The following is a 20,304-nucleotide window of genomic DNA, read 5'->3' as shown; positions in this document are numbered from 1 at the left end:
GCAGACACAGGTTTGTGTGAGGGTGTTTGCAATTTCCTACTGCCTCTGCAATCCATAAATTGGAAACCTCAGAGCACAAGGCTTTATTCCCACTGAGACAAGGTTCCTCTGTGAACTGGTGAAAGATCTAGCAGAGGTTTTTGGACCTGACCATACAAATTCTTACTCTCTGTGAGCAAGCCCTGCTCAGTTACACAGACACCATTTATTATTTGCTGATACCAGTTTTTCTGAGATAACTTTTTTAAAAAGGCTTTTGTTTCTGCCTCACCATAAGTATTCTTTATTAGAAGGTTTCCAAGTTTGCAATATGTGCTGCTGTTCTGGCAATCACAAGTGTGAAACAATAGAGCTTGTGGGGGGTTGGACCCTGTTCCTGCCTGCTCACTGTGAGAAGGGAAGCAAGTATGGATTTTGCCACAGGAGATTAATCAAAGATGCTGTTGCCCTCCACAATGTAAATTATTTATATTCAGTCCAGAGTTTTCTGCTGTGCTTCTGTTTTATACAGCTGTACATGACTTGGATACAGTCCCAGTGGAAAGTCCTTACTATTTTGTAATGGAAAATAGGAACTCTCCAGTAGAAATCTATAATGAATGAACAGGAACATCATCTTCCAATTGTAAATAAGATCTTGCTCTGTTTATTTTGACATCTTTTTACAAATGTGTTGCATTCAGGTGTAAATATCCCAAACCATGATCTTGTTCAGAGTTCTGAGATTTCTATTGTTAAATGTAATACTTTGTTTAATAGTTGTAATAATTATTTGTATAGATATGAACATGATAGTATTTTATTAAAAAAAGAGAAAATCACTCTGAATATTGTGTTCTTTCTTTCCCCACAGAAAGCTATACCATTCACTCTTAAGTAGAAGTACAAATAAAAGTCTTGCTTTGAGACTGGGAATTTAAAACCAGAGTTTTCTACTGATGTAAAAGAGAAAATCACTCTGAATATTGTGTTCTTTCTTTCCCTATATAAAGCTATACCATTCACTCTTAAGTAGAGGTAAAAATAAAGCTTTGCTTTGAGACTGGGAATTTAAAATCAGAGTTTTCTACTGATGTACATTCTCTGCATACACCAGAGTAATGCACCATATTAGTTGGAGATATAAAATTATGTAATTCAGAATAAATAAATACTATTTGTGTAGTACCTAAAAAATACATGGCAGGTGCTGTCCCTGCCCCAGTGACAGTGATCACTTTTGAGACAGAACTTCATTTTACAAAATGCTTCTCATCACAGGCCCCTTGCATTGCTTTGGAAGTGGTCTAAGACAGTTGTTCTGTCACAGTTTAAAGCTAAAGGATGCAGTTTGGATGAGAGCAGTACAGAGACCCTGCAAGGTAAATAAAGGCTTTTTGGGAGATTGCACAATCCTGAAGTTGACAGAATTCCTAGGAAACAATTCTTTTCAGGGGCTCCAGAAAACCTGGCTTGTAAACCTCAAAATTCTTGCAGGTGTGGAAGTTGCCTTCAGGGAAGGTCCTAATTTTAAAAAGGCTGAAGTTTAATATTAAGACAGAGGGGCTTTTGCTCCTTCAGTGACAGCCAGGTTCAGTCATAGAGGAGAAGGGAAACAGGACCCAAGGGAGCTGCCTTCCTTTTTCATGCTCAGTGCATTCCCCCTGCCTTGGCTGCTCTTGTGCCACTGCAGAGGCTCGAGGGGGAGCTGTAACAACCCTGGTGTTTTCCTACGCTGTGAGGGGATGTCAGTATTGTACAGAAGCTGTTTCCTTCTCCTTTCACTTGTACTGGGCTGAACAATTTTACCTACATTTCCTGAGAAAACAGGGAATATATGGAATTTAAGGAAGAAGTTTTTTACAATGAGAGTGGTAAAACACGAGAACAGATTTTCCAGAGAGGTGGTGGGTGCACCATCTTTAGAAAGGCCTGGTTGGATGGGTGTTTGAGCAACTTGTTCTAAGTGGGAGGTGTGCCTGCCCATGGCACTGCTATTTTCCTTTCAGGAGTTGTGACAGCAGCTTATCCCAAGCATGGACACAGCAGGGGGAACAGGAACTCCACTACCAGCCCATGGGCAGCAAAAAGGTCCCCTCACCTCCCAGTACAATTCCACAGTGCTGCTCTGCTTTCACCCCTACACGTCTGTCTCCCTCTGCGAGCAGAGCAAGGTGAGGAAACAACAGCATGACCTCTGCAAATGTACCCAGCAAGCTGCTCCTCCTGCCCAAGAAGGACAGCAGCAGCCAAGAAAAGCTGCATTTCTGAGGGGGGCTGCAGAGCCAAGTGTGCCTAGCACAGCAGGGAGCACGGAGTGCCCAAGTGCCCAGCCAGGCCCCCCAGCAGCCACAGCCATGGAGGGGTCAGCAGCCACCAGGTGAGAGAGCTGAAGCACCAACAGAGCCCAGCAGGCAGGGCAAAGCTAAGAGGAAATGTTAAAAATTGAAACTGGAAAACGGGAAGCACAGAAGCAGCAGGGAGACGATTCCAACCCTTCCTCCCATCTCTCAGGCTTGAGGTGCCTCTCCTTGTATTTAACTGAATCCTGTCATGGTTTTCGATTTGTTCTGTGCTGTTCCCCAGCCTCCCTCTCCCTCCCTGCTACCACCTTACCATTCCATGCTGTGCTCATCTCTGCTCAGCACAGCGAGCCCATATGTTGTTCTACCTCCTACGTCGAGCCTTCCAACTGCTGCTCAACATTATTTTTTCCTCACATTTCAATTTAGAGAAGATAACCAGCTTCCTGTCTAGAAACAAATACAAGCTTGAAACATGGTCTGACACTACAGATTATGAAAAAACAGGGAGAAAGTATATTTTATAAGAATGTGTCCCCAGAACTGGACAAATTTGAGGGCACAGAGGTCCTCCTTCAGTCTGGCACAGCTACCCCGCACACTCCAGAGCAGCACAGCTCTGCTTGGGAAGATAAAGGCTGGCAGCCTCTTGTGTCATTCCTCCTCCAGCCCTCTCCTCATCCTGCCCAAGGGACTGCAGTGACAAGCAAGAGTGTCTGTTCTTTAATTAGCCTTACAAAGGCAATTTGGTTAAGAGAACAAGCAGGTCATCCACACCTATGGCTCCAGAAACACCTGTGACAGTCCCAAGGGTGACAGCAGCTGTGTGACACCACTGGGCACCCCTCTGCCCTGACTGCTGTCTCTGCTGCTGCTGAGAGCAGGAGCAAGAAGAATTCAGATCAACCTGCAGAGCAGGGAACCAGGAACATCCATTTTATTGACCATTTCAGCAAACTCCAACGTAGGAAAAAATAAAAACCAGCTGGTGCAAAACTCTTCAAGGAGGTACAGACTATTGGAGTAAAACATCACCAGAGTCACCTGCTTTAGTAAGCAGAAGTGGAATGAAACCTTTGCATCACTGGCTACATGCACATACACCAAAGTAAAAATGCTCAGGCAGACAAGAATAAGGACAGCAGGCCTCAAAGAACACTTTTTAATTGCAAATTAGCAAAACAGGTCCCATTTTAGATGCAAGGCCTGAAATAATTAACACCTTCTTGTTTTTTAAATAACTAAAGAAACTGGAAAGAATGCAGAAGCCATTTAAAAACTCATTTCCCATTTGGACAAGTTGGAGAAGAAAATTTGGTCCACATCTTTCGGTAAAGAGCTCAACACCAATTGCCCCAATATCTCCTTCATCCTCCCAGCCCAAAGAGACTTTGCCAAGGCTGTCCAAGGCAAGCTCATGAGAGGAGAGAGTGTGAGCTGCTGGCAAGGCTCCCTGTGCCAGCCTGTCCCTTTGGGAAGGCACCAGCAGGAGCCAAGGGCTGCCACACGAGGCTGTGGCTTTGCCGTGCGCTCTCCGGCAGGGTCGCTCCAGGAGAGCACTTGTGGTGCCCTGAGAGGGAGCAGAGCACTGCCAAGCGCCAGCAGGAGCTGCCAGAGGAGTGGCTGCTCAGCAGGAGAGACAGAGAGGCTACAAGGCAGGAGGCTCTGAGCCTGGCAAAGCCCTCACGGGCAGCTCTAGCTCACCACCTCCGACCGACGCTGCAGCCCTGGTACCACGGCTCCCCACCAGCTACAGAAGGAGTCTCTCCAACAAAAAGAGAAAAGAAAGAAAACACAGTCCAGTCCCCCCACTGCCACCTCAGCTTGGAGTCCTTTTCTCCCTCGGCTGCTGCAGTACAGGAACCAAATGCTCCCCCAGTGCTGCTGAAGGGAGCTCTGAGGGCAGCAGACTGCGGGGTGCAGCCATGAGCTCCCTGTGCAGGAAGGCTGGCATGGCACTTCCCGAGCCTGCTCACCAGAGAGGAAGAGGAGCACATCAGCAGGGAGGAAGGGAAGCAAAGGTCTCTGATGTGCCTCCCTCCTGTTTCCTCCCCCCTCACTGGCCCCAGCACCCACTGCACCCACAGGCCAGAGGGCTGTGCACAGGCCTTGGCCTCTGGATCAAGCCTGCCCCACAGGATGTGGCGGGAAAGGAGTGACATCGTCTTCCCTCCTGGTCCCACCTCACTCCCACAGCACCCTCCATGCCTGCTGGGGATCCAGTTCCCTGCTCCCACTGGGCTGCTGGCCATGGAAGCAGGCTCATTCTGCACAGACACAGTGGCCCAGTGCCTTTGCCTGAGTGTTTGGGACACCTCTGTGCCCCTGTCCCTGGGGACTCAGAACACTGGGATCTTGTCCCTGCGCACCGTATCCAGGTCATCATCCAGAGTCAGCAGGACCTGAGGAAGAAAGTGAAAGCCAGAGTCAGGTCTTGCTGCCCAGGGAGGTCTTCCTTTCAGATCTTCAGGCCTTGCCTATTTGGGAGGTATTCACAAATCCATGAGTCATTGGTCACAGCAGCAGCCCCTCAGCTTCCCCACAACAGCTGTGTGACCCACAGCCCCAGAGGGAGTCTGAGGCCAGAAGGCACTGGCAGAGAAATAAGATAAAGGAGAAAGCCTGATCCCACTGACAAGGAGCATCCCACTGTGAAGGATGTCAGGAGGTAGAGCCAAGCAGAGGAGTTGAGGCACTTCTGTGGAGTTCTGGAGCAGGCACAGCTCCATGTGGAGAGAGGGGAGCAAGGTGAAAGGAGAGGGAGAGGCCATCCAGCAGAGTGGAAGGCTCAGCAGGACTCACCAGAAAGGAGAAGAACAAGGCAGCTGCGGAGAGGAAGTGCCAGACATCGTGGTCATCAAAGAATCCCAGCAGGATGCACGGCCGGTTCTTTTCCCGGGACTCTGCTGGAGTCTCCTAGGAGGGCAGGCAGAGGGTCAGGACCTGATATCCACCCCTACTGGGCCCTTGCTGACCACACCAGACCCTGTAGGGATCACCCTGTCTTAACCCTCCAAGCAGGATCCAGGAAAAGTTGCTGTGCTGGCCAGAAATGTGGCACGGGCAGGCCAGAAACAACACAATGTTATAACTGGGCCTCAAAATGGATCTGGGACCACAACCCACAAGCAAGGGGAACCCTCTGGTCTCCACCTCTGAGGTTCTGCATAGCACAGGTTGCACAGCCTCCACCAGACCACCCTGTAACAAGCCCCTCATTTCCATGGAGATGGATGTGACATCCTGTTAGAAGGCACCCAGTCAGGATTTAATGGCTCCCAGACCACCAAGAGCCCTAACAACCCCAGGCAGGTTGATCTGGTTGACTGCAGGTGGCCATCTGCTCCAGGGATGTCATCCACCAGCGCTGGTCAAGATTTTCCCAGTTTTCCTTCCAGCTCCTCCTTTGTCCCTTAGGAAGGACCAGTCACCTCCAGATCACCTGGTTATAAACAGCCTCTACACAGCTACAGTGATTTCTGGCTCAGCACAGCTTCCCATGCTCCATTCACAAGTCTGCTACATGAGTTGAACCCTTTCAGCTTCCCATCAGCAGCCCAAGACTCTTCTCCAGAATCATTTTTGTGCAAAACAAGCACCAGGAAGGAAAGATGATGAGAAAAAGATGGACAGAAGAACAGTAAAAACAGTAAAAAACAGGAAATTTACCTCCCAGCTGCTGAGGGTCTGGAAGAAGAAGTAGAGGGCAGCTGCCCACACCACTGCTGTGGCCACGATGCAGAACATGGGGATGGGCAGGAGCCTCTCAGAGCTGCGGAGCTGCAGACAGGGACACACCCTGAGTTCTGTCCAGGGCACAGAGCCAAGCACAGGGCTCACACACCAGCCTGTACTGCCTGCATCCGGGAAGGGCTGCCCACCCTCCAAAGACACAGCCCAGCCACCCCTGAAATGGTTCCACACCATCCCTCCCCAACACCCTGTCCCAGCCAGAGCCCCACTAAGGTCCTTCCACATCCCCCTGCAGCACCACAGGAACCCAAACTGCAGCCAGAAAAAAAGGCATGCAGCCCATCCCTTCCCCTTTGGAGCCAGGAGCCCCAGGGACAGCTACAGCTGCCTCCCATTACCTTCATGATGATGTAGAATGCCAGATAGAGCAGCAGGTTGCAGATGAAGATTCCCAGTATGTAGGAGGCAAAGTCTCTGGGCCGATACACCAGCCCAAAGATAGCACTGAGAGAGAGGACAGAGAGACATCAGGCAGCTTCCTTCACTGGGGACAGGGTACATCCCCAAAGTGACAGCCACACACTGCTCTACCCCCCCACCAGGACTGCAGGACACAGCACCAGTGCCACAGCTTCACAATTCCCTGGGCTAAGTGCACTGCTTGCCTCTGCTCCCAGCCAAGGAAATGTAGCCATGGTCAGCTGCTGAAGTGACTGGAGACCCCAGAGGACAGGCAAGGGCCCTGGATTGCTTCCAAACCATGGCCAAACACATCTCCCTCAGCAGGATCTGGCCCTAGGCCTGTCCATTTGGTAGAAGGCATGTTCCTGAGAAGCAGCTTCAGTGAAAAGCAAGAGCCTGGGGCAATGATTTCAGGTCTCATCCGAGAGCTGATTCCTCCATGCAGTTACTGCTCAGCCAGGTTCTGTGACTGTGTCTGCCAGGTCTCCTGCACCTTGGCTGTGCCAGAGATCTCCCAGCTCTGTGGGAAGCACAACTCAGCAGCACAGTCCCTGCACAAGCTCCCTGAAACAGGAGCCATGAGACAGCCCCAGCTGAAATGCTCAGGGGATGCTCCATGTAGCTCTAGAGCTGCACTGCATCCATGGATCTGCCAGCCACCCTCAGGGCGGCCTGCCTGCCCAAACATGTCAGAATTATTGCACAGACATTGCTGCATTTCCCCATCACTCTAGGCCACCATGTCCCAAATCCTGCTGCCCCCATGCACAAATACACAACCAACACCAAAAAAGCACCAACACCCCAGTACTTACAAGGACCAGTTCACCAGGTTCCCAACAATGAGCAGCACCATCCTGTCCTGGAGAAAAGACACTGATGAGCATATAAAGTGATAAAAGTATGCAAAAAGGCCTTTGCCTCAGAAATTCAGGAGAGCATTATGTGAGGATTTGGAGTTCACTTCTTGCAAACACACATGCACCTGGCTCTGTGGGAGCTTTTATCTGATGGAAATTGCTCTGACCCTCAAAAATTTTAAGAAAGTGTTGTAAGGAGACTAAACATCTAAAAAAGGACAAGCTCAGCACTTAAGGGATCAGCCTCAGGAGGTTCTGTGAATCCTTTGACTGCTTCTACTGTTTTTCTAGCTAGATTCCCCCCCCCCACTGTTTTACAAAAGAATTACTGCAGAGAGCAAGGACGTGAAAGAGGATGCTTGGACAGCATCCTGCACATATTCAGGGAGCCTTTTCTTCCTTGCCATCTCACCATTAGCTGGGGAAGCACTGTAACAACAGCAGGCAGAGGGTTATATCTGTGGGGCATGTGCATTTATGCTGACAGCTGCTTTCATGATGTGGCTGTTTCAGGCTGGCCAGGCTTACGTCATGCCTGAGTGGACCAGGTTTGCTTATTCAGAGATGGGAGAATAAATAAAAAATTAATAAGGCTTATGGATAACAACTCCATGTGGCTTCAAGCCCTAATTAGCACTCTTTGCTAAGGGAGAAAGCAATCAGTGGGACACAAGGTAACAGCCACCTTTTCTTAACTTTTTGCTATTTGCCCTGAGGTGCTGCAGAAATGGCAATTGCTTTTGCTTAAGCCACAGACCCAAAATAGCTGCAGCCTTCCCCAGAGAGGCTGCACTGCACAGAGCCTCCTACCTGCTCCTCTGAATGGATGCTCCCAGAGAGCAAGTGCAAAGGCAAATCCTGCCACACTTGTATCACCTTTGCTCTGATGTTTTATTCACCAAGCCTGAGATCAGGGGAGGCTGGGGGTAAACACTCCAGCAGAGACCAGAGACCTACACTTAACCAGGCATTTTGGGGGAAGGATAACAAGGGGAGCAAGGACCATCACTTTTTCACACAGCTCCTCCTCTTTCCTCTGCACTTTGCCTAAAGAAGTGAGGAATTGCAGATGAGAAGTACCTACCATGTACATTGGTCGGCTGCACTGCTGGATACAGTCCGTGTACAGCACCATCACTGCTCGCCGAAATATGCCCATGTCTGTCAAAGGAAAGGGTAGAAAGCCAGGACAGCCAGCACACCGAGCTCTAAAATCCCTGTGAGGAAGAAGCTGACACCCACCAGCTGACAACAGAGAGCCCAAGGTGTCAGCAGATTCATGCCTTGCCCTTTGGAAGCACTCTGTGCTGAGCAGGAGGGTATCCAGCAGAGGATGTAGATGGCAGTTGGCCAGAACAACAGGTTACAACAAAAATAAATTTGAAACCCCCCTCTATACTAACACTGCCCAGAAGTCACATAGGCCCTGCCTGTACATGTAAAGAGGCTGGCTTTGCAACCCCATCTCTGGAAGAGGCGTGTGTGTGTATGTAGGAAGGGGGAAAAGGTCCTTCCATGGAATAAGCTGCCAAAGCAGGGAAACAGTAGAAACAAGTCCCACAGAGTTTAGAGGGTCCTAGAGGGGCAGAGCACACTCAATACACTCCTGCTCTCAAAATCTTTGCAGAAGCTTCCTCCCTGCAGAGCCATCAGTGGCAGCAGGGATGGACAAACATGCATGAATACACATTCCCCTTTAGCCACAACACAGAGCTTGAAAAGGCTCCTGCACCAAGATCTGAGCTCTCCTGTGCTGATCACTCCCCTCCTGCCAAGGAACAGGACTGGCAGTGCTGCTGGCAAACTGCTTTCACTTCCCAAGAGCTGACCCCAGGTGGCACATGATCCTGCCTCCTCACACTCATCCATGCAATCCCTGGCTGCTGCAGCTCAGCACAATCAGCCCAAGAGGGAAAAAGGAAAGCTGTGGTTACCTGAGTCAGGGTCATCTGAGGCAGACAGGGGCAGAAGAGGAAGAAGAAATAGGTTTAAGCAGAGCACAAGAGCCAGGCTCCCCAGCAGACCCTCTCCCCCCCACCCCATGACAGGGTGTACCACAGCACTAGGGAGAACTGCAGCTCCCTCAGAGCACACAGCTCCTGCTCACTCCCACGGGGAATCAGGAGCACCAGGACTTCACAGGCCAGGAAAGCATCAGATGGATGAGAGCACAGGGTAGCCCAGAAGAGGGGCCACAGGACAGGCAGGTAAGGACAGGAGGCACCACACACCCAGGAGGAGATGGTTCAGTCACAGCACTCACCAATCTTGAAGCGTCCCATGTAGTAGATCTGGGTGCTGAGAGCCAGTGAGCCCAAAATGTGGATCAGTGAGAAAATAACCCAGAACCACATGTCATTTTTTCCAAACACCTGAAAGCAAAAACATTTTAAAAGTAAACTGAGCCCTCTTTCAGCAAGACAATCCTTTCCTGGGCTGTGTCACCATGGGACATTAAACAACCTCACTGAACACAGAAAAAAACCCCTAAATCTTCCCACCAGAAAACAGATCTATAAATTCAAAATGAAGTCCAGAGAAGCAAGATTAGCTCAGCATTTGAAGAGGAGGCCATTCTTTCTGAATGCCCCTTTAGACAAGGCTGGATGGACAGCACTGGCCCAGGGAGCAGAAATACAAGGCCAAGCAAGCTCTCTCTGCTGAGCTGGGCAGCAGCTCTCCAGCCAGGAGGTGGATTTTTACAAAGGCAGAGAGGGAACCAACCATTACTTTAACAACTGTACTGAAGTAGACCAAAAAGGACAGAACTGCTCTGCAGGCAATTGCTCCTACAGTGCATTTTCATTTTATTTAAGGACTGGAATGACTGCAAGCACAGGTTAATGCTACATTAAAATCCTAATTTCGCATTCATACAGTAAGAAGTCCAGAAACTCTGATCTGCCATCAGGCTGTGACCACTTCCCCACCCTGGGGCAAAGCATTCTCCTGAAATTTCACTTTGTGTGGGCAGAGATAAAAACCCACACACTAAAAAGCAAGCAGAAAAGACACCTGTCCATGAATGGAACAAGTGAGACATGCTGCTTTCAAGCTCCACTGAACAGCTTCAAAGCATCCCACAAAAGATAGAGCAATACATAATAAAGTCTCAGGGTTTTGAACCTTGTCAAGATCTACCACACCTATCAAGAGATTCTTGGGTAGTCCCCAGGTCACCAGCTCCTCCTGCATGCCTTATCCCACAGGCAGTCTTGTAAACAGAGACCTCAGCATTATTTGGTAGCGAGGAGCTAACAGCCCACTGGGATCTAGCTGCTAGTTCAGAGCAAGAATTCCATGGATTTTGCTTGGTTACTGATGAATGAAAATGAGTCTTTCAAAACAAGAGAAGCAGAGACTTCCAAGGAAAAGCACAGCTTGAGGATCCTGGTGAGCCCAGCTCAGTACTCGCAGTGCTACAGGCAAAGTAGCAAACAGGCAAAGTCTCATAGCTTCTGCTCCAGTGCCCTTCCATAGGCAGGTACTCCAGGAATTTGCCTGGGTGTCCCCCATGTATCATCCCAATCCTGCTCCTCTCCAGAAACAGGAAAATCAACTGCAGGAGCTGTGACAAACAACATGGAATACTCCAAAGGGGAGAAACAGGCACAAGCAACTAGGTATAAGATACCTGTCTTGAAGCCCAGCCAGCCTCACCCCTCTTTCCTCCAATGCGAATCATGCCCCAGGAAGACGATCTGTGCACTTGGACATGAACATCTGAATTTCTCCTCTTGAGAAGGATGGCATGTGGTGGGCAAAGGCCAAAACAAGAGCCCACCTACAGTAAACTGTTCTGCTCTTCTCCTGCCTGAAAGCTCAGGGGAATGAAGGAGGAAAGCCCAGCAGAACTGAGAATTCAAATGCTGACAGCTGCTTAACACACTCTTATCCTACTCTACTGCTTTCCCCAGCCATTTTCACACCTCACCCACGTTCCCAGCCATGCCACCTCCCTCCCAGAGAAGCAGTGGAGTAAGAGGGAGCCCTACCACTCCAAGGACAGCCAGGGAGATCACCACAGCAAACGAGGCGTAGGCGGAGTAGGCGCTGGCATTGATGTCTGGGTGCCGGGTCTGGTAGAGCTTGAGCATGCACAGCCCTGCAATCATGTACATGAAGGAGGTGTCTGTGGAGGGACAACAGAAACAGTGTGAGCACCTACTGCCAGTGGCTCAGAAAGCTGCTCCAAGGGCACACAAAGCATCAGGGATCTGTGCCTGCCAGCCTCGGGTTTGGCCCTGCTGAGGCACCACACTGTACAGCACTTTGTGCTTTGCCACCTTGCAGCAGCACATCTTCCATGCTCTGGGGCAACAAAAACTAAACAGGATCAGAAAATAAGCACCCACAGGACATCACAACCTCTTGACTCAGCTTTGGAACAGGCAGGGTCCAGGGAGACTTGCAAGGGTAGAGAGAGATGGGAAACGTCAGCAACTCAGCAAGAGACAGAACATGGCAAATCCTAGCTCCAGCTCAAAAGGAGAAAGGAAACTCAGCTTACCAAACTGGAAATTGGAGTAATTAGGGCAGACGTGGTAACAGGCACTGAGCACCCCTTCCATCATCAGAGCAATGCCCATAGCATAGAAGAGACCAAAATGCTTTGGGATCCCATAGTCCTGGAAGAGAGCAGAGCTGTATAGTGAGTGCCCTCAGTGTCCTGATCACAGGCAAGCTTCCACTCTCCATCACCTCATCCCTCCTAACTCCTCCAGTCACCAGTGCAGCACAGAGTCCTGGGTGCAACCACAGGCTCAGGATTTAGAAACATGGCACAGCCAGGTGAATCCACACACAGCAAATCTAAGCTAATCACCCTGGAAGTTCTCATCTGAAGACCTCAATGTCTTGGTACTGACATCAAGAAACTGAAAATCTCTGTCCTGTACCTCATGCCATTCTACATCCTGTCCAAAACAGAGAGGACTGACCAGAATTGCTCTTGGGGTCAGTAGGGTCTTAGAAGTTCTTGAGCAGAGCCTATCAGCAATGTGAGAAGGTATTTCCGTCACAATTTGGCCACGATTTCACCTGAAAACCACAAGCAGCAGACCCTTACAACTCCTATTGCCTCTACTTGCTACCAAGCCCATGAGAACAGAGCTGTTTGTCTCCAGAAACCACCAGCACCTCTGCCCACAGGGCTGCAGATTTCTCCATCCTCTCCCATGAGAGACTACAGAAGCTCTGGCTACAAGAATCTCTGCTTCAGAGACTGTGGCAGCCAAATTCCTCTGAGTTATCACAAGCAGTTCTTGTGTAAGACAAATCAAACTTCACTATAAAGAGAAGCATCTTGGGACACTCCTGCTGCATCAGCTCCTCCACAGCAAGAACTGTGGGAAAATCCAGAGCCATGGGAATCCTTCCTCTATAAATCCCCTTGTCTTCACAAGCCCAGGTTGGGTCACCAACCACAACAGTATGGACATACTGCAAGCAGAAAAGCACTGGGGCGTGCAGGAACACAACCATCCCACCCAGACCTTCTGCACAGGAGGGAAAAAAGAGGAGGATTCAACCCTCCAGCAAGGAAGACAAGTGGAAACCCATTGTGTACCACTCTGGTTTTTGAGTTCACTCCATGCTCCCTGCCTCCACTGAGCCCCAGGCAGCCATGCCTCCTACCAGGGTGTAGATATCCTTCATGTCCATGGCCCGGCGGTGGAGGATGTCCCTGCGCAACACGATGAGGAGGAAGAGAAAGCCCAGCATCATGTGGCCCACATTGCTGAGGATGTTGTTGAAGGCACTGCAGGAAAGAAGAAGGTTTAAGACAAAGGCAGCACAGCAGCAGGAAGCTGAACCCTGGGTTGTGATAAGCCACATCCATTTTGCTCCCGCCTCCACACCTGCCAAACTGCAATCTAATATTCCTAATGACAATTTTAATTTGAATAGATTACCTGTCCCAGTTCATTTAACACTTCTGAGAGATTCCCAACTCTGGGCTTTCTTTGCACTCACACATTAATTTAGAGAAATGCTACACTGGAAGGACTGATCTGAACTTCTTTGCAGAGCTGCTGCTCCTCGGAGTGTCCAACAGAGCACAACAGCACCTCATTGCTGTGCCAAGGATTTGTAAGGGGCACCCACGTGCCACAAGTTCTAGGGTGAGTGTGTCTCACTGCAGCAGAGCAGCACTGCTGAGCAAAACACAAAGATCAGGGTCCTAAACTCCCAGTGGTTTTATCAACATTGCTACTGTGAGCCTGGCAAGCATAAAATCCCGACCTGGGCACAGCACAAACACTCAGGAGGCATGAGACAAATATGCAGTGAGGAAAGGGTCACTCACCTCAGCACCCCAAGGGGATGAGCACACAGGAAGTTGTAATAGCAGATGTCCTGATTGCCAGTCACATTCACCACCTGGACAGATGGGAGGCCTGCCATTAGCAAATCCTCCCTGCTCTGGGGGGTTTGCCCCATGCAAACACAGCACAAACACAAGATGTACCAGGACACAGCCTAGCTCTAGCCCCAGCACAGGGAGTACTGACATCTGCAAGCAAAGCTTTGAGGGTGGGACAAGATGTTGTCAAGGGCCACAGATCTGATAACAGTCTTCAGAGGAAACATTGTGTGCTCTCAACCCCCCCACCAATAGACCTGCTTGCAGATATCTGCATAACAGCAGGGTAGCAAAAGCTGGGAGAAGGCAGGAGAAATCACAGCAAACACTACTTGCTTTCAGCTGTCCCTTAGAGATAACATCAAATTCCTCCTGTCTCTAAAATGAAACAGGACCCAAATGAGCCATCAGTTGATCAGGAAAACAGCAGCACTCCCACTTCCCAAGCAGAAATAGCAGAAGTGCAAGCCCAATGAGCCAAGCTCACTGTAACATCAACACAGTGCAGCAGGAGCAGCCAAGGTAAACTGCTCCTCACACAGAGCAGAACTGCTGGGTGATCCCAGTTCCTCTGTGACTCTCACCCTTGCCCAACACAGCCACAGGGCAAGTTTAAAGCAAGAGGGGGCAGCCATGGGGCCAAACGCACCGTCTGGTAGGTGATGACCAGCTGGATGACCGGCAGGGCATAGAACACCGCGATGGTGATGATGTTCCTGCAGAGGGGAGACAGCAGCAGCACATACACACACACCAAAACCAGGGGGGCACACCCAGAAGAAAGCCCCAGAGCGCTCGTGGAGGAATGTGCACACCTGTCTGCTCTGGGGTTACCATCTCATTGCGAGCCCCTGAAGAAGAGGAGCACACAGGAGGCAAAGCAGAGGCAAATGCTAAGGGCACAGGAAAAGCCAGGATGCTGGCCACAAGCTCATGGGTTTGAGTGCCAGTTTCTCCCCATTCCCATTAGGTTTCAGTGCACTGGTTGTTACCATGCTTAAAAGCAAATGATGCAAAACAGAATCCACTGCCAGGATCATGTGTGCACTGGCCCACAAATATCCTTACTTGAGGTATGTGGGATCTGCAGTTACTGATTGGAACAGGGTCAGAATGGGCAACAGGGTAGTTCAGAAGTGGTTCAGAAGAAAGGCATGCGGACAGAGTCCACAACCAGAGACTCTGGATCCAGAGTATGGGTCTTACCAGTTTGCTTTCTCCTTACCAGAAATAGATCTTGTATTTTTTGCTGACAATTCTTCGGTCTTTCCTGGACAAATCTGAGAGATAGAGGAACACCTAAAACATTATCAGGTGGGGAAAGAGGGAAGAAAAGAACCAAAGTAGATTACAGATGCCAGTAGGAGATCTTGACATATTTGCAGCTTGGTGATATTTGAACTGGTTTTACACAGTGAACTCACTGTGTCCCTTGATTCTGTGGGGGTGAGTTCTGCAAAATTCTCCGACATCCAGGAACGGCTCCAACCACACAGAGCAGTGCAGGATGACAAAAGGAGGCAGTTTGAGAGCTGCTGGCTTAAAGCCCCTCTGTACATCCACTGTAGTCACACTGCTTGTACTAATAGCCACTTACTGTTGCAGATTATTTTCTCCCTATCTTCCCATCTCCTTGAACTTCTCTGGGCATTTTCCTCCTTTCTCAATAGTCCCCAATACATTTTGATTTTCCATATTAAAGCACTCAATTCACCAGCACACATATCACAGAGGGAAAACATCCAGTGACTGAAAAAAGACTAAGAAGCACACTCAGCTGTACTAGATGAAATCCACCCTGAAAGGGAACAGGACTTTTGAGATTTCACTGACGTGACCAGTCCTGGTCATGGCCCAGAAGTGCCTGGGGCGAGCACCAGCCGTACCTTAGTGCGGATGATGTTCTTGTCACTCTCAATCTCTGGCATGGTGTCGAAGTCGCTCTCCTCCTCCACGGAGCTGTCGGTGTCCGAGCCGGCCGGGGCCCTGCGCTCCGGGGAGGACAGCTGCCGGGCACCGCTGGAGCTGGACTCGTCTGGGCCACAGAAGGGACAAGGAGACACACAGGGTCAGGGCTAAATCCCTCTGTGCACAGCAAAAATCCAGCTGGCCCACATGCTTTGATGCTTTGACAAGTTGACAGGGTCAGTTCAGGGGAAATTTTTTTCCATGATTGTCATAGACATATTTGATGTAAAATCCTTTCATTAGGATCTTTTCTCCTGAGAAGCTGAGGGGCCTCAGAAACAAAATGTAAACAATAATTATCTACTGCTGTGGAATGCAACAGGTGGATCTTTGATTGGTCTCATGTGGTTGTTTTTAATTAATGGCCAATCACAGTCCAGCTGTCTCAGACTCTGGTCAGTCACAAGATTTTATTATCATTCCATTCCCTTCCTTTCCTTGCAAGCCTTGTGATGAAATCCTTTCTTCTATTCTTTTAGTATAGTTTTAACATATCATTTTCTTTTAATATAATATATCATATAATAATAAATCAGCCTCCTGAAACATGGAGTCAGATTCTCATCTCTTCCCTCATCCTGGGACCCCTGTGAACACCACCACCTTTGGTGACCCTGAGTGAAGAAAAATTCCACATTGGGCGAACTCCGAGTGAGAACACTGCCACACATGATCCCAAACCTTCCAGAAGTTTTAGGTGCTCAGCTAAGAGCAGTCTGAAGAACCATTGTCTTCCCCTCTCTGCAGCATTTTAGTTTTCACTCTGCTTTTATTCTATTACTTTTCATCTCTTAACATTTTCAACTCTCTACTAGCCCAGGCTCTAAAATCTGGAATTCTGAGACAAGACAAATACCTCTAGAGAAAGAAGCAGACTGTTAAGGGTCAAAACCACACTCACCTAGTCAACCTTCAGATTTTATGTAAGCTTTATATATATCTAAGCTTTTCTAAAAATACTGTAGAACAGAAGACAAAGAAGAAAGTCGATTTTTCAAAGCAAGCAGAGTACCAGATTTATTCCCAATGCATCCCTGGTAATGGGCACATACAGGTTAGCAGGACCTGCCTGCACTTCCCACAGGCTGGGCAACCCCCACCTCATTGCCCACATCGACATGGGCAGAACACAGGTTTCTTCCTCACTTCCCAAATGCTTTTAAAATATTTCTTTGGAAAAAGGGGAAGGAGGGGTAAAGTGGCCATTAAGCCCTCAGGAAGGTTCTTTCTCCTCTGCCTCTAGGGCATGATTCACCTGTTGCCAGTAGGACATTATTTCTTCCCTAGTGAAACCCCTGGGGGCAAGAAACTCTGATTGTGTCTTGCTCTATGGCACACAACCCTTCAGCCTCCCAGGGACAAGCATGCTTTGGTTTAAAGGCAGGCTGTGAGCTAATAACAGGCTCCTAGAGGCTTGCTTGAGAGGGACCTTTTTCAGTCACTAGTAAATGTCCTGTCTGAAGCAGCATTGTCACCCACAGCTCTCAGGTGACTGTAGCTTTGCCTAAGACATTTCCAATGACAGCCTCTTAGGGCACCTCTTTCAGATTTGCCACTTTCATTAAGTAGACGCTTTTCCCTAAAGTGCAACCTGAACCTCACTAACTGCAATTTGGTTGTTTGGATTTTGTTTTGTCTTTTAATAGTTGCAAGACAGTTGCAACTATTGTTAGTTGTTGCAACTAGTTGATAGTTGTTTTTCAATAGTTGCAAGCTCCTGAAGTAGCTTGCAGCTTTATTTTCCTCTAGTGTTAAATGACCCTAAAAGTGCCTTCCTCCACCCCAGGGAGAAGCCTCCCTGTGCCCCAATTCTGGAATATACTGTACCAATAGCACCGTAGCTGCTTCCCTCAGGAGTGCTGGCTGAGATGGGGTGTGAAGAAGTCATCATCCCAGATCCTGCAATGAAACAGACCCAGGAGGGACTGTTAGCTTCATGTCAGTGCTTCAAAACATCTCTGAGGTGAACACAAACAGCCTGAAGAGCTGGAGGGGCTTGGCAAAAGGAACATTTCTCTAAACAGATGGCAGCCTCCCTCTAGAGCGTACTGTGCAAAAGGGAAACCCTCGTTTTGCAGTGTGAAGGAAACCCATTCCCTTCAGCCTCCCCACACAGGGTGCAAGTGAGACTGGCAGCAGGAGCCCCCTCCAGCACCCTGCACAGATCACACTGTGGGGATGCAAAACTTGGTAAATTTTAGATCAAGTCTCATGATGTCCTTAACAGCCTTCTGAATTTCTAGTTCTTCTCTTTCCCCATCTCATGCAACTCTTCAAATCTCTTCAAATCCTACCGCCTTCAGCTATCTCTAAAAGAGTCACAGACTTTGGCAGGACAGCTCTACATAATTTTAACCAATCAAGGAGAAAGAAAAAAATGCTTTATGCTAAAAGTGGTAATGATCTCGTGCTGATGATAAGAAGGGCAAGCCTTTGAGGGCTAGGAACATCTTGCCTCCTGCCCACATATATGAAGCAAGGAGGAGTGCTCTCCTGCCTCCACATTCCCTCTTTTTGCTTCCAATGGTGGAGCTCAGCAGCTGACCTACATGGCAGGAAACAAAGCCAGCTGAATCTCTTCACTGAGAGGTCAGTCACAAAAGGGAGGGAAGCAAGGGCAGCAGGAACAGGACCATGTTTTCCAGTAGTGACAAACTGTGAGACAGGTTAAGTTGCTTTAAAACGTCATCCCTGCAACAATCTCATGTGGTCAGTCAGCAGCACAGCAATGCAGAACATGGCACAGTATTTAAAGCCTACTGCAGCCTGGCAATGGCCTGGCTTCCCAGTACCTGACTGGTCTCAAAGTGACAGGCACAGAGTGCTCTTTCCAACTGGAAATTCTGGGCATCTCTGTTACACCTTGCATATATTTTTATACCGTTTTCATCAGCCACAAATGTAGAGAGATCTAAAACTTGTCCCTGACTGACCCCACGACAGGGAAGCACCCATCCAGCAATGATATTTGATATTCCAATTCCCAATTACTGCTTTTTTTTTTTTTTGCATGCCTGCTGTGCTTGTTGGGCTGGGGGCTAAGACTTGGTCTCAAATTCTGGCTCCTTTAGGCTCCTGCCCCAACCCCTCTGTCAGAGAAAACAAACAGCTCAGAGGAGCTTCAGAAGGGAACATGGCATGGACTGAGCACCAGAGGGAGGGCTCTGGCACACTGCAGCTCCAGGTGACAGCCCTTGAGCTCTGGGCTGAGATTGGCAGGATGTTGTTGTAGGTTGAGGCATGAGCAAGATGCAGTTTCTACTCATCACCTCCAATCCAATCTCCCTCTCTCATGGAAGCTTTTCCTGATTTGGAAATCCAGATCACTGGGAAGAGGGCAAAAGCATTTCCTTATGTCCACATCAGCAAGGTACTAGCACAATTCCTAGGCCTGTCAGTCCTGTTCCACAAGGATACTCCCTCCTAATTTTAGACCAGGCTTTATTCTCTCAAGTGACCTGTCAACCTTCTCTCCCAAGTTACCAAAGATTTCAATCTGGACAAAGCAGGCAAGCCAAGGAGTAAAAGCACTCTGCCCTAACAGCTACTTTGGACCCAGCTCACCCACTAATTTCCATCCCACTTCCCACTGGGAGAGTGAGTCAGCAAAGTAAATGTACCACACCAGGCGTGGTTCCTCCAGCTATTGCCTCCACCAAACAGTGAGGATGTGGAAGGGCAGGTGTGCCATGGGATTAAAAAAAAAAAAAGAGTGAACCACAGAGGCCAGATATAAGATGGATAACAAGAGCAAGGAGGCACATGGAGTGGCAGAACATTCCAAGACCAATGGCAAAGACACACTGCTGAACACTTCCATTCAGTCCCTTGGTGGGGAAAAGGAAAAGGGAGTAATGAAGAAGGCAAGATCCAGGGGTACCTGGGAGGGAAAGAAATTCCAAAGGGTGGGAAGAGGATTAAAAAAAAAAAAAAACAGAGAAAGCCAGTGTGTCCACTGATCTGGAAGACAGGGAAGCTGCTAATTACCATTTTACAAGCATCAGTCAGACACACCCTGAAGAGACAATAGATGAAGAAACAGCGTGTGGGTAGGACATGATTCCTCCCCAGAGAAAAGGACATGGCTGCACATTCAGTGCCAGGTATGTGAAAGTGGCAGTGCATTACAAGGCAGAGGACAGGTCACAGAAGCAGCAGGTGCCTCTGGGAGGAAAGCTGTAAACTATGAAGGAACTGTGCTCCTCTCTCCCGCCACAGGGATGCTGTTCAGCAGTCCTCCCTGCTCAGCAACCCAGTTCTCTACTCTCCAGGTCCCTACTAAGTCCAGCATCTGTGGCCTGCAGCTCTTTGGGAACTTTCCAAACACCAGAATTTAACTTCCACCTCTCAGCAGGGCAGTTTAGAAGGCAGCTTCTAAGTTGGCTTCAGCACATTAAACCTCAGCTGCAGCACCAGCAGCACTCCCTGGCACTTCTGGTCTCACCTGGCTGAGACTGTGCCTCCTTGTCTTAGACAGTGACTCCTTGTCAGCACCCTGGAGCTCTTCCACAGCCTTGGACAGGTCCCTTCAGCTTACTCAAGCTTCCCAACACACAGGCCTTTCCCATTGCTCCACTGCCCTAAGACCTGCTCTTGTTCTACAGCAGGATCCATCCCAAATGATATAAAATTAGATCATATTTATGGACACTTTTACAGTTCCCTGTACATG

The 20,304-nt window shown here is 49.0% G+C and overlaps 1 protein-coding gene across 3 annotated transcripts in view; it reads right to left on the bottom strand.

The window, feature by feature from the left end:
• Positions 1 to 426: 426 nt before the first annotated feature.
• Positions 427 to 20,304, bottom strand: part of SIDT1 (SID1 transmembrane family member 1) — a 43,442-nt gene continuing 23,564 nt past the window's right edge. For 2 of the 3 annotated variants that reach the window (XM_005486086.4, XM_074534795.1), the window contains 16 exons: positions 17,460 to 17,531; positions 15,551 to 15,699; positions 14,890 to 14,963; positions 14,314 to 14,380; positions 13,608 to 13,681; positions 12,935 to 13,058; positions 11,808 to 11,925; positions 11,293 to 11,429; positions 9,561 to 9,669; positions 9,232 to 9,246; positions 8,382 to 8,458; positions 7,253 to 7,299; positions 6,374 to 6,479; positions 5,952 to 6,062; positions 5,085 to 5,198; positions 427 to 4,684 (listed from right to left, as the gene is read on the bottom strand). In XM_005486086.4, coding sequence (XP_005486143.1) covers positions 4,622 to 4,684; positions 5,085 to 5,198; positions 5,952 to 6,062; positions 6,374 to 6,479; positions 7,253 to 7,299; positions 8,382 to 8,458; positions 9,232 to 9,246; positions 9,561 to 9,669; positions 11,293 to 11,429; positions 11,808 to 11,925; positions 12,935 to 13,058; positions 13,608 to 13,681; positions 14,314 to 14,380; positions 14,890 to 14,963; positions 15,551 to 15,699; positions 17,460 to 17,531 — 1,457 coding nt within the window. In that variant the 3' untranslated portion in view covers positions 427 to 4,621. The remainder of the gene's footprint in view (positions 4,685 to 5,084; positions 5,199 to 5,951; positions 6,063 to 6,373; positions 6,480 to 7,252; positions 7,300 to 8,381; positions 8,459 to 9,231; positions 9,247 to 9,560; positions 9,670 to 11,292; positions 11,430 to 11,807; positions 11,926 to 12,934; positions 13,059 to 13,607; positions 13,682 to 14,313; positions 14,381 to 14,889; positions 14,964 to 15,550; positions 15,700 to 17,459; positions 17,532 to 20,304) is intronic. The other variant, XM_005486087.4, reaches the window with a different exon arrangement.

The sequence above is a fragment of the Zonotrichia albicollis genome, chromosome 2, assembly GCF_047830755.1.
Source record: "Zonotrichia albicollis isolate bZonAlb1 chromosome 2, bZonAlb1.hap1, whole genome shotgun sequence".
NCBI classification, from domain to species: Eukaryota; Metazoa; Chordata; class Aves; order Passeriformes; family Passerellidae; genus Zonotrichia; species Zonotrichia albicollis.
This window is presented reverse-complemented; position numbering and strand designations above follow the sequence as displayed.